This window comes from Apus apus, chromosome 24 (genome assembly GCF_020740795.1).
Source record: "Apus apus isolate bApuApu2 chromosome 24, bApuApu2.pri.cur, whole genome shotgun sequence".
Lineage (NCBI taxonomy): Eukaryota > Metazoa > Chordata > Aves > Apodiformes > Apodidae > Apus > Apus apus.
Genome location: NC_067305.1, coordinates 5,296,842 through 5,311,806, shown reverse-complemented (window position 1 = coordinate 5,311,806; position 14,965 = coordinate 5,296,842). Strand labels below are relative to the sequence as shown.

Here is a 14,965-nt window from a genome sequence, read left to right as displayed (position 1 = left end):
CCCACCCCACCCAAACCCTCTCCCCTTGCTGAGATGATAAAGGCCGCGCGGCGGGGGGGAGGAGGTTTGTGCTGTTTGTTCCCCTCAGACGCTGCTCAAAATCCTGCTGGATTTGTGGGTCCTGCACGGATGGGGGATTTTTTTTTTTTTTTTTTTTCCAGGAGTGGGGGGGCTGTGCTTGGGGTACCCCCCCCCACCCCCCTCAGCAGGCTGTGGGGCGTGCGTGGCTGCGCCGCAGCGATGGAGGCAGCACCCGCTGCCTGCCCTGCCCTGCCCGCCCCTCCTGCCTCCTTCATGCTGAAATAACGAGCCCACGTGAGTGTTCCCATCCCTGGGGGGGGGGTCCGGGGGAGCCCCCACCCACTTTTCACACCCCCCCCCTTGCATTGGTGCAGAGGCCTCGGGCTCTGGCTTTGTGCAGCAGAGCCCACCCTCCTCCTCCTCAGCACTGCGGCAATGCCTGGTGTGTCCCCCCCACACACACACAGCCCGGGGGGGGATATTTGGGCAGTGGCTGCACGGGGAGGGGGTTTGGGGGGGGGGGGGAGGGAAGAGGGGGGGGCTGTGGAGTGCTGAGGCTCCCCTCTATGTCGGGGGGGGGGTCCCGGAGGCTGAGCCCCCATGTCAGCCCCAGCAGAGGGGGAGCCCCTGTGATGCTGGAAAGCCCCTGCAGGGAGGGGTTGAAGGGGCTCATGGGGGGGCTGCTCCCCCCCCCCAACACACCAGCTGAAGGAGGGGATCCCCTATTGCAAGGGAGGGGGTAGGGGGGAACCCCTCCTGTGCAGGGTGGGGGTTCCCCAGTTGCAGGGAAGAGATTGATGGGGGGAATCCCTCGGTTTGGGAATGGGACCCCCCCCTTCCAGTCCAAGCATGGGGTTAGTGGGGGACACCCCCCCCGGGACAGGGGGAATCCCGCGGTGTGGGGGTGATCCCCGGGGCACGGAAGGGGTTAACGAGGGAACACCCACCCCCCCAACCCTCTTCCTGCAGGGCGGGGGTCCCGGTCTGTGTGTCCCCCCCCCACTCAGCGATGCGGCTCTCGGGGGGGTCCCCGCCCCGCTGGGGTTCCCCTCCCCTTCCCTCGCTGGCTGTGTGTGGGGGTCGCGCCCAAACAGTGCGCATGGCGGGGGGGGGGGGGGGGGTGTCGCTGCCATGGCAACGGGCTGCTCCGCTGCGGGGGAACCCGAGGGGGGGTGGGGGGGTGGTCACGCGGCCCCGGGATCCTCCCAGCGACCGCGCAGCCGCGAGAACCGGGCATCCCCCCCCGCGACCCCCCCCCCCCCGGCACCGGGCATCCCCCCTCCCGGCACCGGGCATTCCCCCCCGCCTCCCCACCCCCCCTCAGCACTGGGCATCCCCCTCCCCCCGTGGCCCCCGCTGCTCCGGGTATCCCCCCACTCCACAGCCCCTCCCCGTGCCCACCCTCTGCAGCACGCCCGCTCTGCACCATGCCCCCCCCCGCACTGTGCGCACCCCCTGCACCACGCAGCCCCCCCTTTTCTCCCCCGTCCCCCCTGCACCACGCACCGCCCCTGCACCACGCAGCCCCCCGGCCACGCCGGGCCCCCCCCCCCCGCACACACTCACCATCTTTTGTCTTTACAAGGACCCTTTTCCCGCTGCACACAACACAAAGAACCCCCCCTCCCCTTTGCACACCCTCCCCCGTGCACACTCACCCCCCCCACCCCACCTTGTCACAGGACGCTTGCACACGCGTGTGCCCCCCGAGCTGCCCCCGCAGCTTCTCTGGCTGGACAAAGGGAGCGGGGGGGGGGGGGGGGGTGGCAGCACCGAAGCCCCCCCACACACACACACTCAGGCCCCCCCGGTGCCGAACGCAGGGCCCTGCTCAGGGGGGCCGCCCCGGATCTGGGGGGAGTCCCCGGGTCCCCACTGGCTCCTGTGGGTGCAACGCCGGGGGGGGACACGACGGTGGTCTCCGTGTCATCCAGGGGTCTGGTTCGTGCCTGTCCCAGGCCAACCATGGGGACACTTTGGGTTCCACCGCGGGGGGGGGGTCACGACCCCCGCAGTTTTCCACGGCCACGGGTGGGACAGTGCCGGGCGAGGCGGCGGCACAGCAGGGCTGGGGAGGGCGGGTGATCGCCCACCCCCCCCACACACAGGTGCCGGTGATTCGAGCCTGAATTTAGCGGCGAAGACAATAGCAGCAGCTGCCACGGCCGCCGGGGGGGTCCGGGGGCGCGGCGGCGGGAGCGCGCGGCGTGTGTGAGCGGAATAGCAAAGCGGCCGCCCCGGGGAAATCGAGGCACGGCTGCGGGGCCTGGCGGGACCGCGGGGCCGGAGTTGAGGCCCTTAGGTGTCCCCCCCCACCCCCGGGCCCCAACCGGGTCCGGTTGGGCCTGTGGAGCCCCCCGGTACCCCCGGCTCAGCGCCGCACGTGCCGCCGCCAGGCCATGGTCACCGGCGGCAGCGCCCGAGGGGAGAGGCCGGGGTCTGCCTGCAGGTGGGTGCAGCGGCGGGGGGGGACGGGGGTGGGCTGGGACCCCCCCTTAGCTCCTGGGGATCTGCGGGTGCTGGGGAACCTCCTGACTGCTGAGAATCCCCCTGGCTCCCGGGAATCCCCCTCCCCCCCCCCGGCTTCTGGGAATCCTCTGGCTTCTAGGGACCCCCGGCTTCTGCAGATCCTGGGGTTCCTGGGGACACTCCCGGCTTTTGCGGATCCCTCGGTTCCTGGGGACGCCCCCAGCTTGTGGGAACCCCCTGGGTCCTGAGGACCCCCCTAGCTTGTGGGGAGCCCCCAGCTCCTGAGAATCCTCTGCCTCATGGGGACCCCCCGATGCAACGGAGATGGAGGGGGGCGGCAGGAGGGGATGCCTCGAGGAGAGATGTGGTTCTTTAGGAAGGGGACACTGGTGGGGGGCTGCCCCAAGGGCACCCCGAGGTTCTGGGGTTCCGGGGCAGGCAGTGTCCATTGGGCTGCCCCTGCTCCCCCCCTGCTGCTCACCCTGCAGCCCCCCGGCATGGCGGGGAGCCAGGGATGGGGGGGCGGATCGGGACAGGGGGGTGCGGGAGGCAGCCCACGGCGGTGACAATGAGGACGCGATGGGAGTGACTGTCCCCAGCTAAAAATATCCTCCTCCCCCCTCCTCTGCCAGCGCCGCGGCCTCAAGGTCACTGCCCGCCGTGGCGGGGCCGGGGGGAACGCGGGGGCGTGGGGCGGGGAAGCCCCCGGCCCCCCCCCGCGCAGCGGCTCCCACATGCGCCGGGCACGGCCACCGTGGCCACCGCTGCTCCGCCGCGCCGAGCTGCCAGCGCCCGCGACCCCCGCGCCCCGGCACATGCCCCCGCCGCCCCTCGGGTCCCCCGGAGCTTCCCCACGCTCCCCGTAGCGTGGGGCTGTGGCAGGTGAGCGGGCGGGGGGCGGCAGCCGTGGGGATTCCAGGGATGGCTTCCCCCAGCTGTGGCTCCGTGTCTGGGCGGGGGGACCCGGGGAACACCGGGGATACCCTGCCTGGGGGGGATCGGCTGCTCTGGGCAAGCCCCAGCTGCTGGAGTCAGGGGACTGCGGGCGGGTCTCTGGGCTTGGGGACAGTGTGGCCATGGGGACCAAAGCCACCAGGCTGTGAAGGGGAGTGCAGTGGTTTGAGGGGTGGGGGGACCTCGGTGCTCCCCCATGGCTGCCAGCACAGCCGCGGGGTGACAGTTCCCTGGGATGGCTCCATCCGAGGGAACCATCTCTGCTCTGCACCCACCAAAACTGCAGACACCCCGTGTCACCGACAGCCTTGGTGGGTCTGGCGGTGGCACTGGGAGCTGGCCGTGCTGGGGTGGTGCGGCCGGGGCTGGCGGGACCGGGGGCCACACACCGAGTTTGCCGGTGCGAAGCCTCAGGGCCAAAGCTCCGGGGCTCTCGGTAGGTTCTGGCACCTCGTGGTGCTGGTGGCCTCGACGTGCCGGGGAGTGCCCGGCGTGCTGCGGTGCAGCCGTCGAAGCTGTGGGCGCGGGGGCTCTCCCTGTCCCTCCCGACCTTCCCCGTGACCTTGGGCTGCCCCTGGGGACCCTGCGCAGGGGTGGAGACCACGGTGGCTGTGGGGACACCTCCACGGTGGTGGGGACCACCGCCCTGCGGTGTGGGGATGGGGGTCTCAAAAGGGGCTTGTGAGGTTTGGGGGACACCCCCTCCCCCATCCTTCAGGGGCTTGTGGTGGTTCCGGGGGCAGTGGGGACACCCCTGTCCCCCCTAGCCAGCCCTGGGCGGGGGTCCGCGGTGGCCCGGCGGGGGCAGCCAAGCGGAGCGGCTTTGTCCTTCGGCTGAGCCGAGTGCGTGGGGGAGGCGGCGGGAGGACCCGGCGCAGCGGCTTTGTCTGGGGACAGCGGCGCGGAGACGGCAGAAGGGGGACGTGGGGAGCCCGAATCCATCCCTCCCCCCGCCAGACCTCCTAGCACCCCCCACCCAAGCCCTGGGCGCCCGCTCGGCCCTGTGCAGGTAGGGCATCCCTGGTTGCATGTCCCCTCCCGAGGTGGGAGGGCTGGGGATTGGGTCCTCCTTGGAGTGGGGGAGCCTGGGGGGTCCCAGCTACCTACCCCAGCCCCGGGGACACTGATGCTGCCTCTCCCCATCCTTCTGGGGCCTGATCCAGCCCAGGCCCCAGGGGGACTGCAGGGGGGGGTTTCTCAGGGAGACCCTGGGACAAGCCAGGGGATTCCCCTGCGTCCTGATGGGGCTGGGGAGGTTTGGGTGTCCCTGTGTGTCCCTGCAGCTGTGCCAGCATGTGTGGGACCCACAGACACCCTGCAGCCCCATGTGTGGGAACGGGCCTGATCCTGCCAGGGTCAAATCACCCCGTTGCTGGGCTCTCCCCCTTTGCATTGGCCCTGATGTGCTGGAATACACATGGGGTGCCTGGGGGGTCATGGGGTGCCCAGGGGACAGGGACCTGGCTGCTGGTATCACCCGGGATGCCATGGTGGCTGGGCTTGGTTGAGCCATCCTGGTGCTCCTTGGGAGTCCAGTGGCCCCATGCTGGTGCCTCTGCCAGCCCCGGGGGGCTCAGGTAGTCCTGTGTCACTTGTCCCCCACCCCAAACCATGGTCAGAACCCCCTGTCCTGGAGGGGCCCTGGTGGTGGCACATCCCCTGCCCAGCCCTGTGCCAGTGGCATTTGTGTGAGCTCGTGGCTCCTGCTGGCACCAGCAGCTGCTCCCGGGCCTGGGACATATGGTGGGGGCTTGGCCACGGTGGCTGGAGCTGCGGCCACCCGAGGAACCGGGGCCACTGGGGGGGATTTGGGGGGACCGGGGAGGGGCTGCAAGGGGTCTGACGCAATTCATGCACCCGACAAGTCCTGAATCCCTGTGCTGGCAGGCAGGGGGGTCCTGAGGGGTTCAGGTGAGGGGCAGGGCATGGGTCCCACCACCCCAAGCACCCCGTCCCCTGTGCCACAGCTGAGGGGGTTCCCCTGTTCCCTTGTCCCCTTCCCCCTGGTTTGGCAGGGGGACTGTGGCTGTGGTACCTGGCATGGCCCTGTGTGCAGGCCTGGGTGGCACCCACTGCTCTTCCCCCCAAATTCCTGCCCCGCCCTCCCTGGGACCGCGATTCCCAGGCAGGAATTAGCGAGTGGGTAATAAATAAATCAGCAGCCGGGAGCCCTTCGCCCGCCGTTATTTTTAGCTGCACCCTCCTCCTCTGCAGTTGCTCCCAGGCAGCAGCACCATTCTGGAGTTTGGGGGGGACTGGGGGGTCCTGCTGGCACCCTCCAACACCCCACCCCCCATGGTGTAGGGGGGGCTGTTGCAGGGGGTTAAACCATGTGTGTCCTCCTCATGTCCCTGCTTTGAGCAAGGGTGAGAGGGGGCTTCCCCTGCTGGGGTCCCCCTAGGGCCCCCTTTGCCTGTGTTCCCCCAGCCAGCTCCTCTTGAAGGCCTGTGCCCACTCAGGGCTCCCTGCCTCTCCACGGGGACCCCAGCACCCCGAGGGTCCCTGTGTCCCAACCCCTAAGTGTTGTGGTGGGGTTGGCAGTTGTAGCCTGTGGCCACGGGGAGACCCCCGGGGCTGTAGGTGGGGGTTTGTCCTGCTGCCCTGTCACCAGGAGCTGCCGGGAGCAGGGACCTGGGGACTGTGGCTCAAGGACATTCGGGGGGGGGGACCTGTCACATCCCTGTCCCCACGCTGGGTGCCCCCGTGCTGCATATCCCACCCCAGCATCCCTGAGGATGCGGCCCCCGGCCCTGGGGACAGAAGGGACAAGGACCCCTCGGGGCTCTGCGGTTTTAATCCCCCCCCCCCTCCCTCCCCTCGGGCGCCGAATCCCGCCGGAGCCGCCGCCATCGATTGTCCTGCCAGGGGGAAGATTTAATAAGGCCCATTTACGTCGCCATCGATAGGAGCTATTAACGTGATGAAGGTTCATCAAATATTTCCTGTCACCCCTCTGGGGGCAGCTTCACCCACCCCCTGCCGGGTGCCAGAAAACTTTGCCAGGCCCCCGGGGGGGGTGGGGGGTGGGTGTTGTGCCCCAACATCACCAGCACCTCCGCAGGGAAGGGGGTCTGGGGACAAACCTCGTCCCACCCTCCCCCCCACCCCCCCTCCCCACCCTGCCCGCTGCGTCTTTTTGGGTTTGTTTCGGGGTGTTTGGTTCGTTTTTTTTCCCCCTTCCCCATCCGAGGATTGAAAAAGAAATCGGCGCCCATTTTCCTGCCATCAGTTTGGCAGAACGGGAGAGAAAAACGAGCCGGGTCTGGAGGGGAGCCAGGCGCCCCGGATCCGGAGCGGGGAGCAGCCGGGGCCTGGCCCCGCAGCTGCCGCTCCCGGAGCTTCCCTGGCTCCCGTGCGTCCCTTGGGAAACGGGGTCCCCAAGTCCTGGGCTCCCTCCCCACCTCTCCGTGGATGGGGGGGCGCTCCTGGCAGCCCCCCCTGCCACCGGGAGGGACGCTGGCGCGGTGGCTGCAGTGGGGTCACTGATGCTGCAGGACTTGGGCTTGTGGAGGCCTGGAATTCTGATCGGGGGGGGGGGGAGAGGGGGTTATGTGGACCCCCCCCGGTGCCCCCCAGCTCCCTCGTGCAAGGGGCCCTGCGATGGGGGAGCTGTTGGTGCCCGGGGTCTGTGCTGGCTGGCCTGGGACCCCCTCCCCCAAAATGCTATGGGGCTGCTGGTGCTGGGGGGGCTGCGCTGGCTCTGCAGCTGTGCAGTGGGTCTGGGGGGGGGTACAGTGACCCGCCCCCCCCCCCGCCCGGGTGGCAACGGGACCCTGGGCTGGGTGTGGTGGCTCTGGGGGTCCCTGGCATCTCTGCTGAGGTGTTTTGGGGACTCCCCCAACACGGCGTCTCTTCTTGGCCAGGCGTGGAGGGAAGCCCATGGCACCCGGACCCCCGGACCCCCCCCCGCACCGAGCCCCCCCCCCGCAGCCCCTAACGCCCCACAGGCCCCCCCAGCCGGCCCTGGGGAGCCCGAGCAGGTATGGGGGGTATGGGGGGGCTGGGGTGGTGTTGGGGGAGGGTGGTCACAGAGGTACTGGGGGTGTGTTGAGGTGTTGGGAGGGGCTTTGGGGTGCACACGGGAGGTGTGGGGTGGTGGGCTGGAGGGGTGTTCTGGGGTGCTGGGGGGGGTGTGGGTGTGATGCGGGGGTCTTTTGGGGTGCTGAGAATATGTTGAGGTGCTGGGGGGGGGTGTGGGGTTGCTGGGGGGGATATTGGGGTGCTGGGGAGTGTGTGTTGAGGTGCTTGGGGGGGTAATGAGGGTGCTAGGGGAGTGTTGGGGTGCTCGGGGGGTGTGTTTTGGGGTTTTTGGGGGGTGGGGGGGTTGCTGGGGAGGTGTTGGTGTGCTGGAGGGTGTACGTTGGGGTGCTGAGGTTGTGTCGGGGTGCCGGGGGGGTGCTGGGGGGGTGCTGAGGGGTGGGCACAGGGGTGTTTGGGGGGGGGGCTGGGTGGGGAGGGGGTGCAGGGGGTTGTTTGGGGTACGGGGGGTCGTGCCGGGGGGGTGCGGGCTGTGAGGGGGGGGGTAATGGAAGAGTCTGGGGGCGCGGGGGGGGGGTCGGGCAGCGGATGGAGGGGGTGGGGGGCGCCCAGGGGGCGGGGTCAGCGCTGGGGGGGGCGGAGTGAAGGGGCGTGGCGCGATCTTCGTCACGGGGGGCGTGGGCGATTTCCGCCAATGAGGGGCCTCCTCTCCGCCTCCGCCCCGCCCCCTCGAGCGCTCCGGTCCCGCCGCGCGCCCCCGGGACCGAGCGGGGCTGCGGCGGCGGCGGGACCGGCCCGGCGGCAGGTACCGGGGGGGGGCAGGGGGAGCTGGGCCCACCGGGAGGCGGGGGGCGGCGGGACCGGCCCGGCGGCAGGTACCGGGGGAGGCGGGGGGCAGGCCGAGCCCACCGGGGGTCCCGGGGGCGGCGGGGGCGCGCAGCTGCAGCTCGGTACCGGCGCCGTCCCGGAGCCGCGGGTGGGTGCACCGTGAGAAGGGACCCCGAGGGGCTGCGGGGGGGGGGCAGGGCAGGGAGGCCGGGGTGCGACGGCACCGACCTCCGGGCTGGGGGCACGTCCCTCATGGGCAGGACGTGTCCCCTGCGGGCTGAGCGTGTCCCCGCGGGCAGGGCACGTCCCCCGTGGGCAGGACACGTCCCCCGTGGGCAGGACACGTCCCCCGCGGGCAGGACACGTCCCCACGGGCAGGAGGACACGTCCCCACGTACAGGACACATTCCCACCGCGCTCAAGGCCGGCACGTGGGCACCATGTGCCCCATCCGGTGTCACCCGGTGCTGGGCGGTTCGAGGCGACTGATCCCAGTCCCCTGGGGACCCCCCACCCACATGTCGTGTGTGACACCCCCCCCCCCCCATCCCCTGTCCCGCAGGTCGCCCCCGCGCCGCTGAGCCATGCGGGATCGCCCGGCCCCCTCCCCGCCAGAGCCATGAGCGGCTGCCGGTACAATGGGGGGGTGGCGCGGCCCCGGGGCCCCCTGAGCGCCTCCGCCCACACCCTGCACCCCCTGGACGGGGAGACCCAACCGCTGCGGCCTCGAGGCCTTGAGGTGGTGGTCTCGGAGCCGGAGCAGCCTGGGGGTCCGGATCCTGGCTCAGCAACCACCTCGGGGCAGGATGAGGCTGAAGAGCAGGGCCGGGGTCCCCGGAAGAACCAGAACATCGGGTACAAGCTGGGGCACCGACGGGCGCTCTTCGAGAAGCGGAAGCGGCTCAGTGATTACGCCCTCATCTTCGGGATGTTCGGCATCGTGGTCATGGTCACGGAGACAGAGCTGTCCTGGGGGGTCTACACCAAGGTCAGGGGGTGCCGTGGGTGGGCGGGTAGAGGGGCTGGGGGGGGGGTCCAGCTGGGCTCAGGCCCTCCCGCTCCCCTCGCAGGAGTCGTCATATTCGTTTGCACTGAAATGCCTTATCAGCCTCTCGACCCTCATCCTCCTGGGGCTCATCGTCATGTACCACGCCAGGGAGATCCAGGTGAGGGGCACCCACCGGGGGGTGCTCACCAGGGCCAAGCCACCCTGAGGGTCCCACCACCCTGCTCCTTTTCTCCCCCACCCCCAGCTCTTCATGGTGGACAATGGTGCCGATGACTGGCGCATCGCCATGACCTACGAGCGCATCTTCTTCATCTCCCTGGAGCTGCTGGTCTGTGCCATCCACCCCATCCCTGGCCAGTACCTCTTCACCTGGACGGCCCGCTTGGCCTTCACCTACGCTGCCTCGGTGGCCGACGCCGACGTGGACATCATCCTCTCCATCCCCATGTTCCTGAGGCTGTACCTGATCGGGCGTGTCATGCTGCTGCACAGCAAACTCTTCACCGACGCCTCGTCCCGCAGCATCGGGGCCCTCAACAAGATCAACTTCAACACCCGCTTTGTCATGAAGACCCTCATGACCATCTGTCCTGGCACTGTCCTCCTGGTCTTCAGCATCTCCTCCTGGATCATCGCTGCCTGGACGGTCCGAGTGTGTGAGAGGTAGGGAGGGTGCAACCCGGAATGGACGGGGGGGGGGGGCACGGGGCTGGGGTGCAGCTGAGGTTGTATGGTGCAGACCCTGGGGGGGTTGGGGAGGGAGAAGAGACCCCCAATCTCCAGGCAGAGCCTCCTTGGTGGGATCCTCGTGCTCTGGATGATGGCCATGATGGCTTTGCCAAACCAAAACTGTTTGCCAAGGTGAGGTGGGGGTGGCCAGACCCCCAGGCTACCCCAAGCCCCTCTCTGCCCCCCTCGGATGTGGCAAGACCCCCTCTCTGCTGGTGGGTCTGACCAGGAGGAGCTGGGGGTCTCGCAGAGGGGACTGAGCCCTTGTGTGGCATGTGGCTCATGCTCCTCAGCTGCACCCGCTGGGATGCCAGGATGCTGGGATGCCAGGATGCTGGGATACTGGGATGCTGGGATGCCCGTGCCCTGCCCCTGCTTGCCCCTTCCCGCCGCTCCCCCGGGACACGCATTAACTGCTCTTGTTTTCCCTCCCTGACCGCTCTGCTGCTCGCAGGGACAAACTGTGAGTCACCCCAGGGACCGTCAGCGCGTCCTGCACGGGACGTCCCCCCCACCCCAGGCTTGTGCTACCCAGAATTTAGGATTAGCTGCAGCTGCCGGGGGGGGGGGGTCAAGGCTGGGAGGGACGTGGGGGCAAAGAGGCCGTGGACCTGGAAAGGGGCTGGAGCCCTTTTCTGCTTGGAACCTCAGCAGCTGCTTTTTGTTCCCCCCCCGTGGGTATGAGCCAGGGGTCCCGTTGCAGTTTGTGGGGGGGACAGGGCACAGGTGGGTCTCGGGGTGCAGGGGTGGGGGGGCTTCCTGCAGGAATCGCTGCTGGTCCTGGGATGGTCCTGGAGGGGGAAACCCTAGCAAGGAGCCGGGCTGAGCCAGAGGGACCAGGAAGGAGCCACTGGATCCTTCTTGTTTCTACCCGGAGGCTTCAGCTGAGTCTCCAAAGGGCTTTTCCCGGCTCCCGTGGTGCCCGTTGCTCCACGTTTCCCCTCCTTTCCGGTTTGGGTGTATTGAGTGAGTTCTGGGTGGTCCTCAGGAGGATGGAGGGGGAGCAGGGAGCACCACAGCCCCCCCCATGCTGGGAGCATCGCCGTGGGGTGACAACTGCAGGGTGACATCTGTGGGGTGATGTCCTCGGTCCCCGCTTTGGGGATGGGCTCAGCCTTCACTGCCAGCCCACCCCGGGGCGCGGGGCCCCCCCAGCCACACGGTGCCCCCCAGCATCGCCCTGCCCCATCCCTCGGTGCCGGCTGAGGTTCCAAGCCCACGCTGTGCCGGGGGGGGCTGGCTGGAGGGACGCAGCAATCCTAAATTCCTCTGCATGCTCAAGTGTCCCCCCCCAGCCCCCTGGCTCGCTCCCGTCCCCTCCCTTGCCTTTTCTCCCCCCTGCTCCCCGCATGCCCCCGTCCCCCCGCCCGGCTTGGCCGCATCCAGTGCCCGGCCCCGTGTCTGGGGGTCCCCTGGGGAGGGGGCGGGGGGCACAGCCATCTGCATTCGTGGCATTGGTGCTGGCCACGAAATCTCAAAGCACAGTGTCTCCTGCTCCCCCCAGGTGATACCCGTGGTGGCTTCGGGGCCACTCAAAGCCCTGGGCTTGTTTTGGGGGGGCAGCTCGCAGGTGAGGGGTGCTCTGCTCCAACCGGGTCTGTGCAACCGTTCCCTGCTCTGCAGAAACAGGTGTCCTGTCCCCTGGGGGCCTGGCAGTGACCCCCGTGTCCTGTGCTTTGAGATCTCTCGGGGAGCTTCAGGGGGATGGAGGTCGCTGCCATCCCCATGGGGGGGCTGCCTCTCCCCACCCCTCACCTCAATATCCTCATCCACCAGCCCCCCCAGAGCCAGCCCCGCTCCCGGGGGTCACAGCTCTTCTTCTCTCTGGTGCTTGTGTCCGGAGTGGCCATGCCTGGTGTCCCCAAAGTGTCCTCAGGCTGTCCCCAGCTTCTTTGGGGCCCCAGTGGTGTGGCTGGGAGCTTGGGGACCCCCCCAGGCTGCAGCCACTGGCTGGGAAAGCGGCTGGAAACCTCGTGGCAAAACCAGCAGTGCCACGAGGGGCTTGTGGCAGCACCGGGACACACGTGGGGTGACAGGCTGTGCTGGTCCCCGGGCAGGTACCACGACAAGCAGGAGGTGACCAGCAACTTCTTGGGGGCCATGTGGCTGATCTCCATCACCTTCCTCTCCATCGGCTACGGGGACATGGTGCCTCACACCTACTGCGGGAAGGGCGTGTGTCTGCTCACCGGCATCATGGTGAGGGCTGGGGAAAGGAGGTTCGGGGGGGGGTCTCCTCAGCATCCCCCCCTGCTGCTGCCCCTCACCGTGGGGCTCTGTGCCCACAGGGTGCTGGCTGCACCGCGCTGGTGGTCGCCGTCGTTGCCAGAAAGCTTGAGCTGACCAAAGCAGAGAAACACGTGCACAACTTCATGATGGACACGCAGCTGACCAAGCGGGTAAGAACCAGAACCCCAACCCCCCGGTGCCTCCCCCCTGCCCTGGCATCACCCCTTGGCCATCTCCATCCCTCACCCCGGGGGTTTCTTACCTGCAGGTGAAAAATGCTGCTGCCAACGTACTCAGGGAAACGTGGCTCATCTATAAACACACCAAGCTGGTGAAGAAGATCGACCATGCCAAAGTTCGGAAACACCAGCGTAAGTTCCTCCAAGCCATCCATCAGTAAGTGCCAAACCTTTACCTGCTTCCTACCAGGAGATAATCTTTTTTTTTCCCCAAATCGTGGCTCCAGAAGGAGAGCTGGGCCCTTCCTCCCCTTTCTTTCCCCCACCCCAGGTTGGGACCCAGGTGGTCCCCAGGTGGTCCTTGTCCCCTGTCCCCAGGATGCTTTCCCTGGGGTGGGAACCCCAATGGCTGGGGCTCGGGGTGATTGTACCTACCCTCAGCTTCTCGTGGAGTAGTGGGGCTGGGGGCTGCAGGGTGCCTCCTGCTTTGGGGGGTTAGGGGGGGGAGCTGAGGGGTTTGCGGAGGGGGGAGACACGCTGTGGGGAGGGTGGGGGGGCCGTGCTGTGGCTGCTGTTGTCTCCCTGTGCTCTTCGTGGCGGTATTAAAGCTGCTGTTGTGTTTTGTCTCTGTTCTGCCCCCTCCTTGCAGAGCCCAGAAGTAAGTCACCCCATGGGGCTGCTCCTCTGTTCCCTCTGCTCCCGTGTGCATGGGCTGTGAAATCTGGGGGGGGGGTGGTGGGGGGACACAGATGGGGGGGAACGTGGACATGGCAGCACACCCCCCCCAGGGCTGTCTGGGGTGAAGAGGTGAGGGTGGAGGGGCAGAGGCTGTGCTTGCAGGGTGGGGGGGCTGCATGGCAGGGTGCTGGGGGTGGGGTTGAGGCAGAGTGGGGGTGTCACTGAGCTTGCCTCTGCTCTCTCCCCACCCCATGTCTCGGCAGGTTGAGGAGTGTGAAGATGGAGCAGCGGAAGCTGAACGACCAGGCCAACACGCTGGTGGACCTGGCAAAGGTGAGCGGGTTGAACCTGGGGACCCCTCCACAGGAGCCGGGGTGGGGGGGTGCTTCTGGCACTGAGACCTTGCATGTCCCAACCCCCCCCCCCCCAACCCCTTCGATTCTCCTCAGACCCAGAACATCATGTATGACATGGTCTCGGAGCTGCAGGAACGTAACGAGGACCTGGAGAAGCGTCTGGGGGCCCTGGAGAACAAGCTGGAGGCGCTGGGGCTGAGCCTGCGGGCGCTGCCCGGGCTGGTCAGCCAGGCCCTGGGCCAGCAGCAGCGCGAGCTCCTGGGGAGCTGGACCCCCCGCCTCTGCACCCCAACCCGAGCCCCCCGGGCCCCTTCCACCGCCCCCCCCCACCTCCTCGGACAGCGGGTGACTGGGGGGGGTCTGGGAGCCCCCTCCCCTCTTATGTCTGGCCATCGTGTGGCTGATCTCAGTAGCTTTGTTCTGTAAAGCCCTGTATAAATTTCCTGCGTTCACTGTGCTGGTGGGAGGCTGGAGCCCCCCTGTCCCTGCCCCCCCCAGGGCTCTCCTGTGCCCACCCCCCTCCTCGGCTGGGCAGGGGGTGAGCCCTGGTCTCCAGGAGGGCCTTGAGGGGGGAGGATGTGGCAGCTGCTGCTCCAGAGGCATGGAAAAGCCCTGGGGGGGGGTGGAGAAGCCCTTGGGGGGAGATGAGAAGCCCTGGGGGGGTAAAAAAGGGGAGAGAGAAGAGAAGCCAGAAGCCCTCAGCGTTTTGGGGGGGGTCTGGGGGTTGCCTCCCAAAATGTGGGGGGGTTGGAAGTTGGGGACAGGGTGTGGAGGGGGACACCTGGGGTCTTGCCTGGAAGGTGCGGAGTGGGGACAGCCCCCCGTGGTGAGAGCAGGGCTGAGCCCCAGGGGCTGAGGATTTTTTTTGGGGGGTGGGGGGTTTGGCTCTGTTCCTGGCTCTGCCACGAAGTGACCTTGGCGAAGTCACGTTACCTCTCTGTGCCTCAGTTTCCCCCATCTGTAAAATGGGGGGTGGGTGGGAGGGAGGGGGGACACACAATGGTACCGACCATTGTAAAGTGCTGTGAGATTCCTGGATGCAATACTCAGCCCAGCCCCCCCCCCAGCAGGGTGGGCAAAAACCCTCCACTGGGACCCCCATGGCCCTGGACCCCCCCAGGGGCTGGTCCTGCTCCCCAGCTGGGACCCTCAGCATGGAGGGGGGGTCTGGGGGGGCTGAGGCGCACATTAAAGGAGGCTGAACTGGACACATTGCTCTGTGCTCGTGGCAGTGGGACCCCTGTGGGGTGGGTGGGGGTCCTGGGGTGGATCTTTGCTGATCCCCTTGCTACGGAGGCTGCCCCTGTCCTGGGAAGCTGGCAGGGAGAGGATGGAGCTGCAATGGGGGCTCCCAACCCCCCCGAGGGGTGCACTGAGAGGGCTGGGGGCTTGCAGCCCCCCACTTGCTGCCACAGGGGCAGGCTTGGGGGGGGTTTGTTGGAATAGATGAGGGGGGGCCATGGGGCTGGGCTGGGGTCTCCAGGCTCCTCACTGAGAGCCATGGGACATGGGTGCTGCTGGGGCCCAACCCTTTG

General features: G+C 68.2%; 1 protein-coding gene across 1 annotated transcript; it reads left to right on the top strand.

Moving 5' to 3' along the window:
* The first annotated feature begins 8,101 nt into the window (after nt 1-8,101).
* On the top strand, nt 8,102-14,638 carry KCNN1 (potassium calcium-activated channel subfamily N member 1). Its single transcript, XM_051639447.1, is given in 10 exon segments — nt 8,102-8,227; nt 8,813-9,238; nt 9,321-9,416; nt 9,504-9,922; nt 12,046-12,187; nt 12,277-12,387; nt 12,486-12,613; nt 13,338-13,407; nt 13,524-13,751; nt 13,753-14,638. Coding segments are annotated over 10 exon segments (1,758 nt in total). The 5' UTR covers nt 8,102-8,116; the 3' UTR covers nt 13,780-14,638.
* The last annotated feature ends 327 nt before the right edge of the window (nt 14,639-14,965 follow it).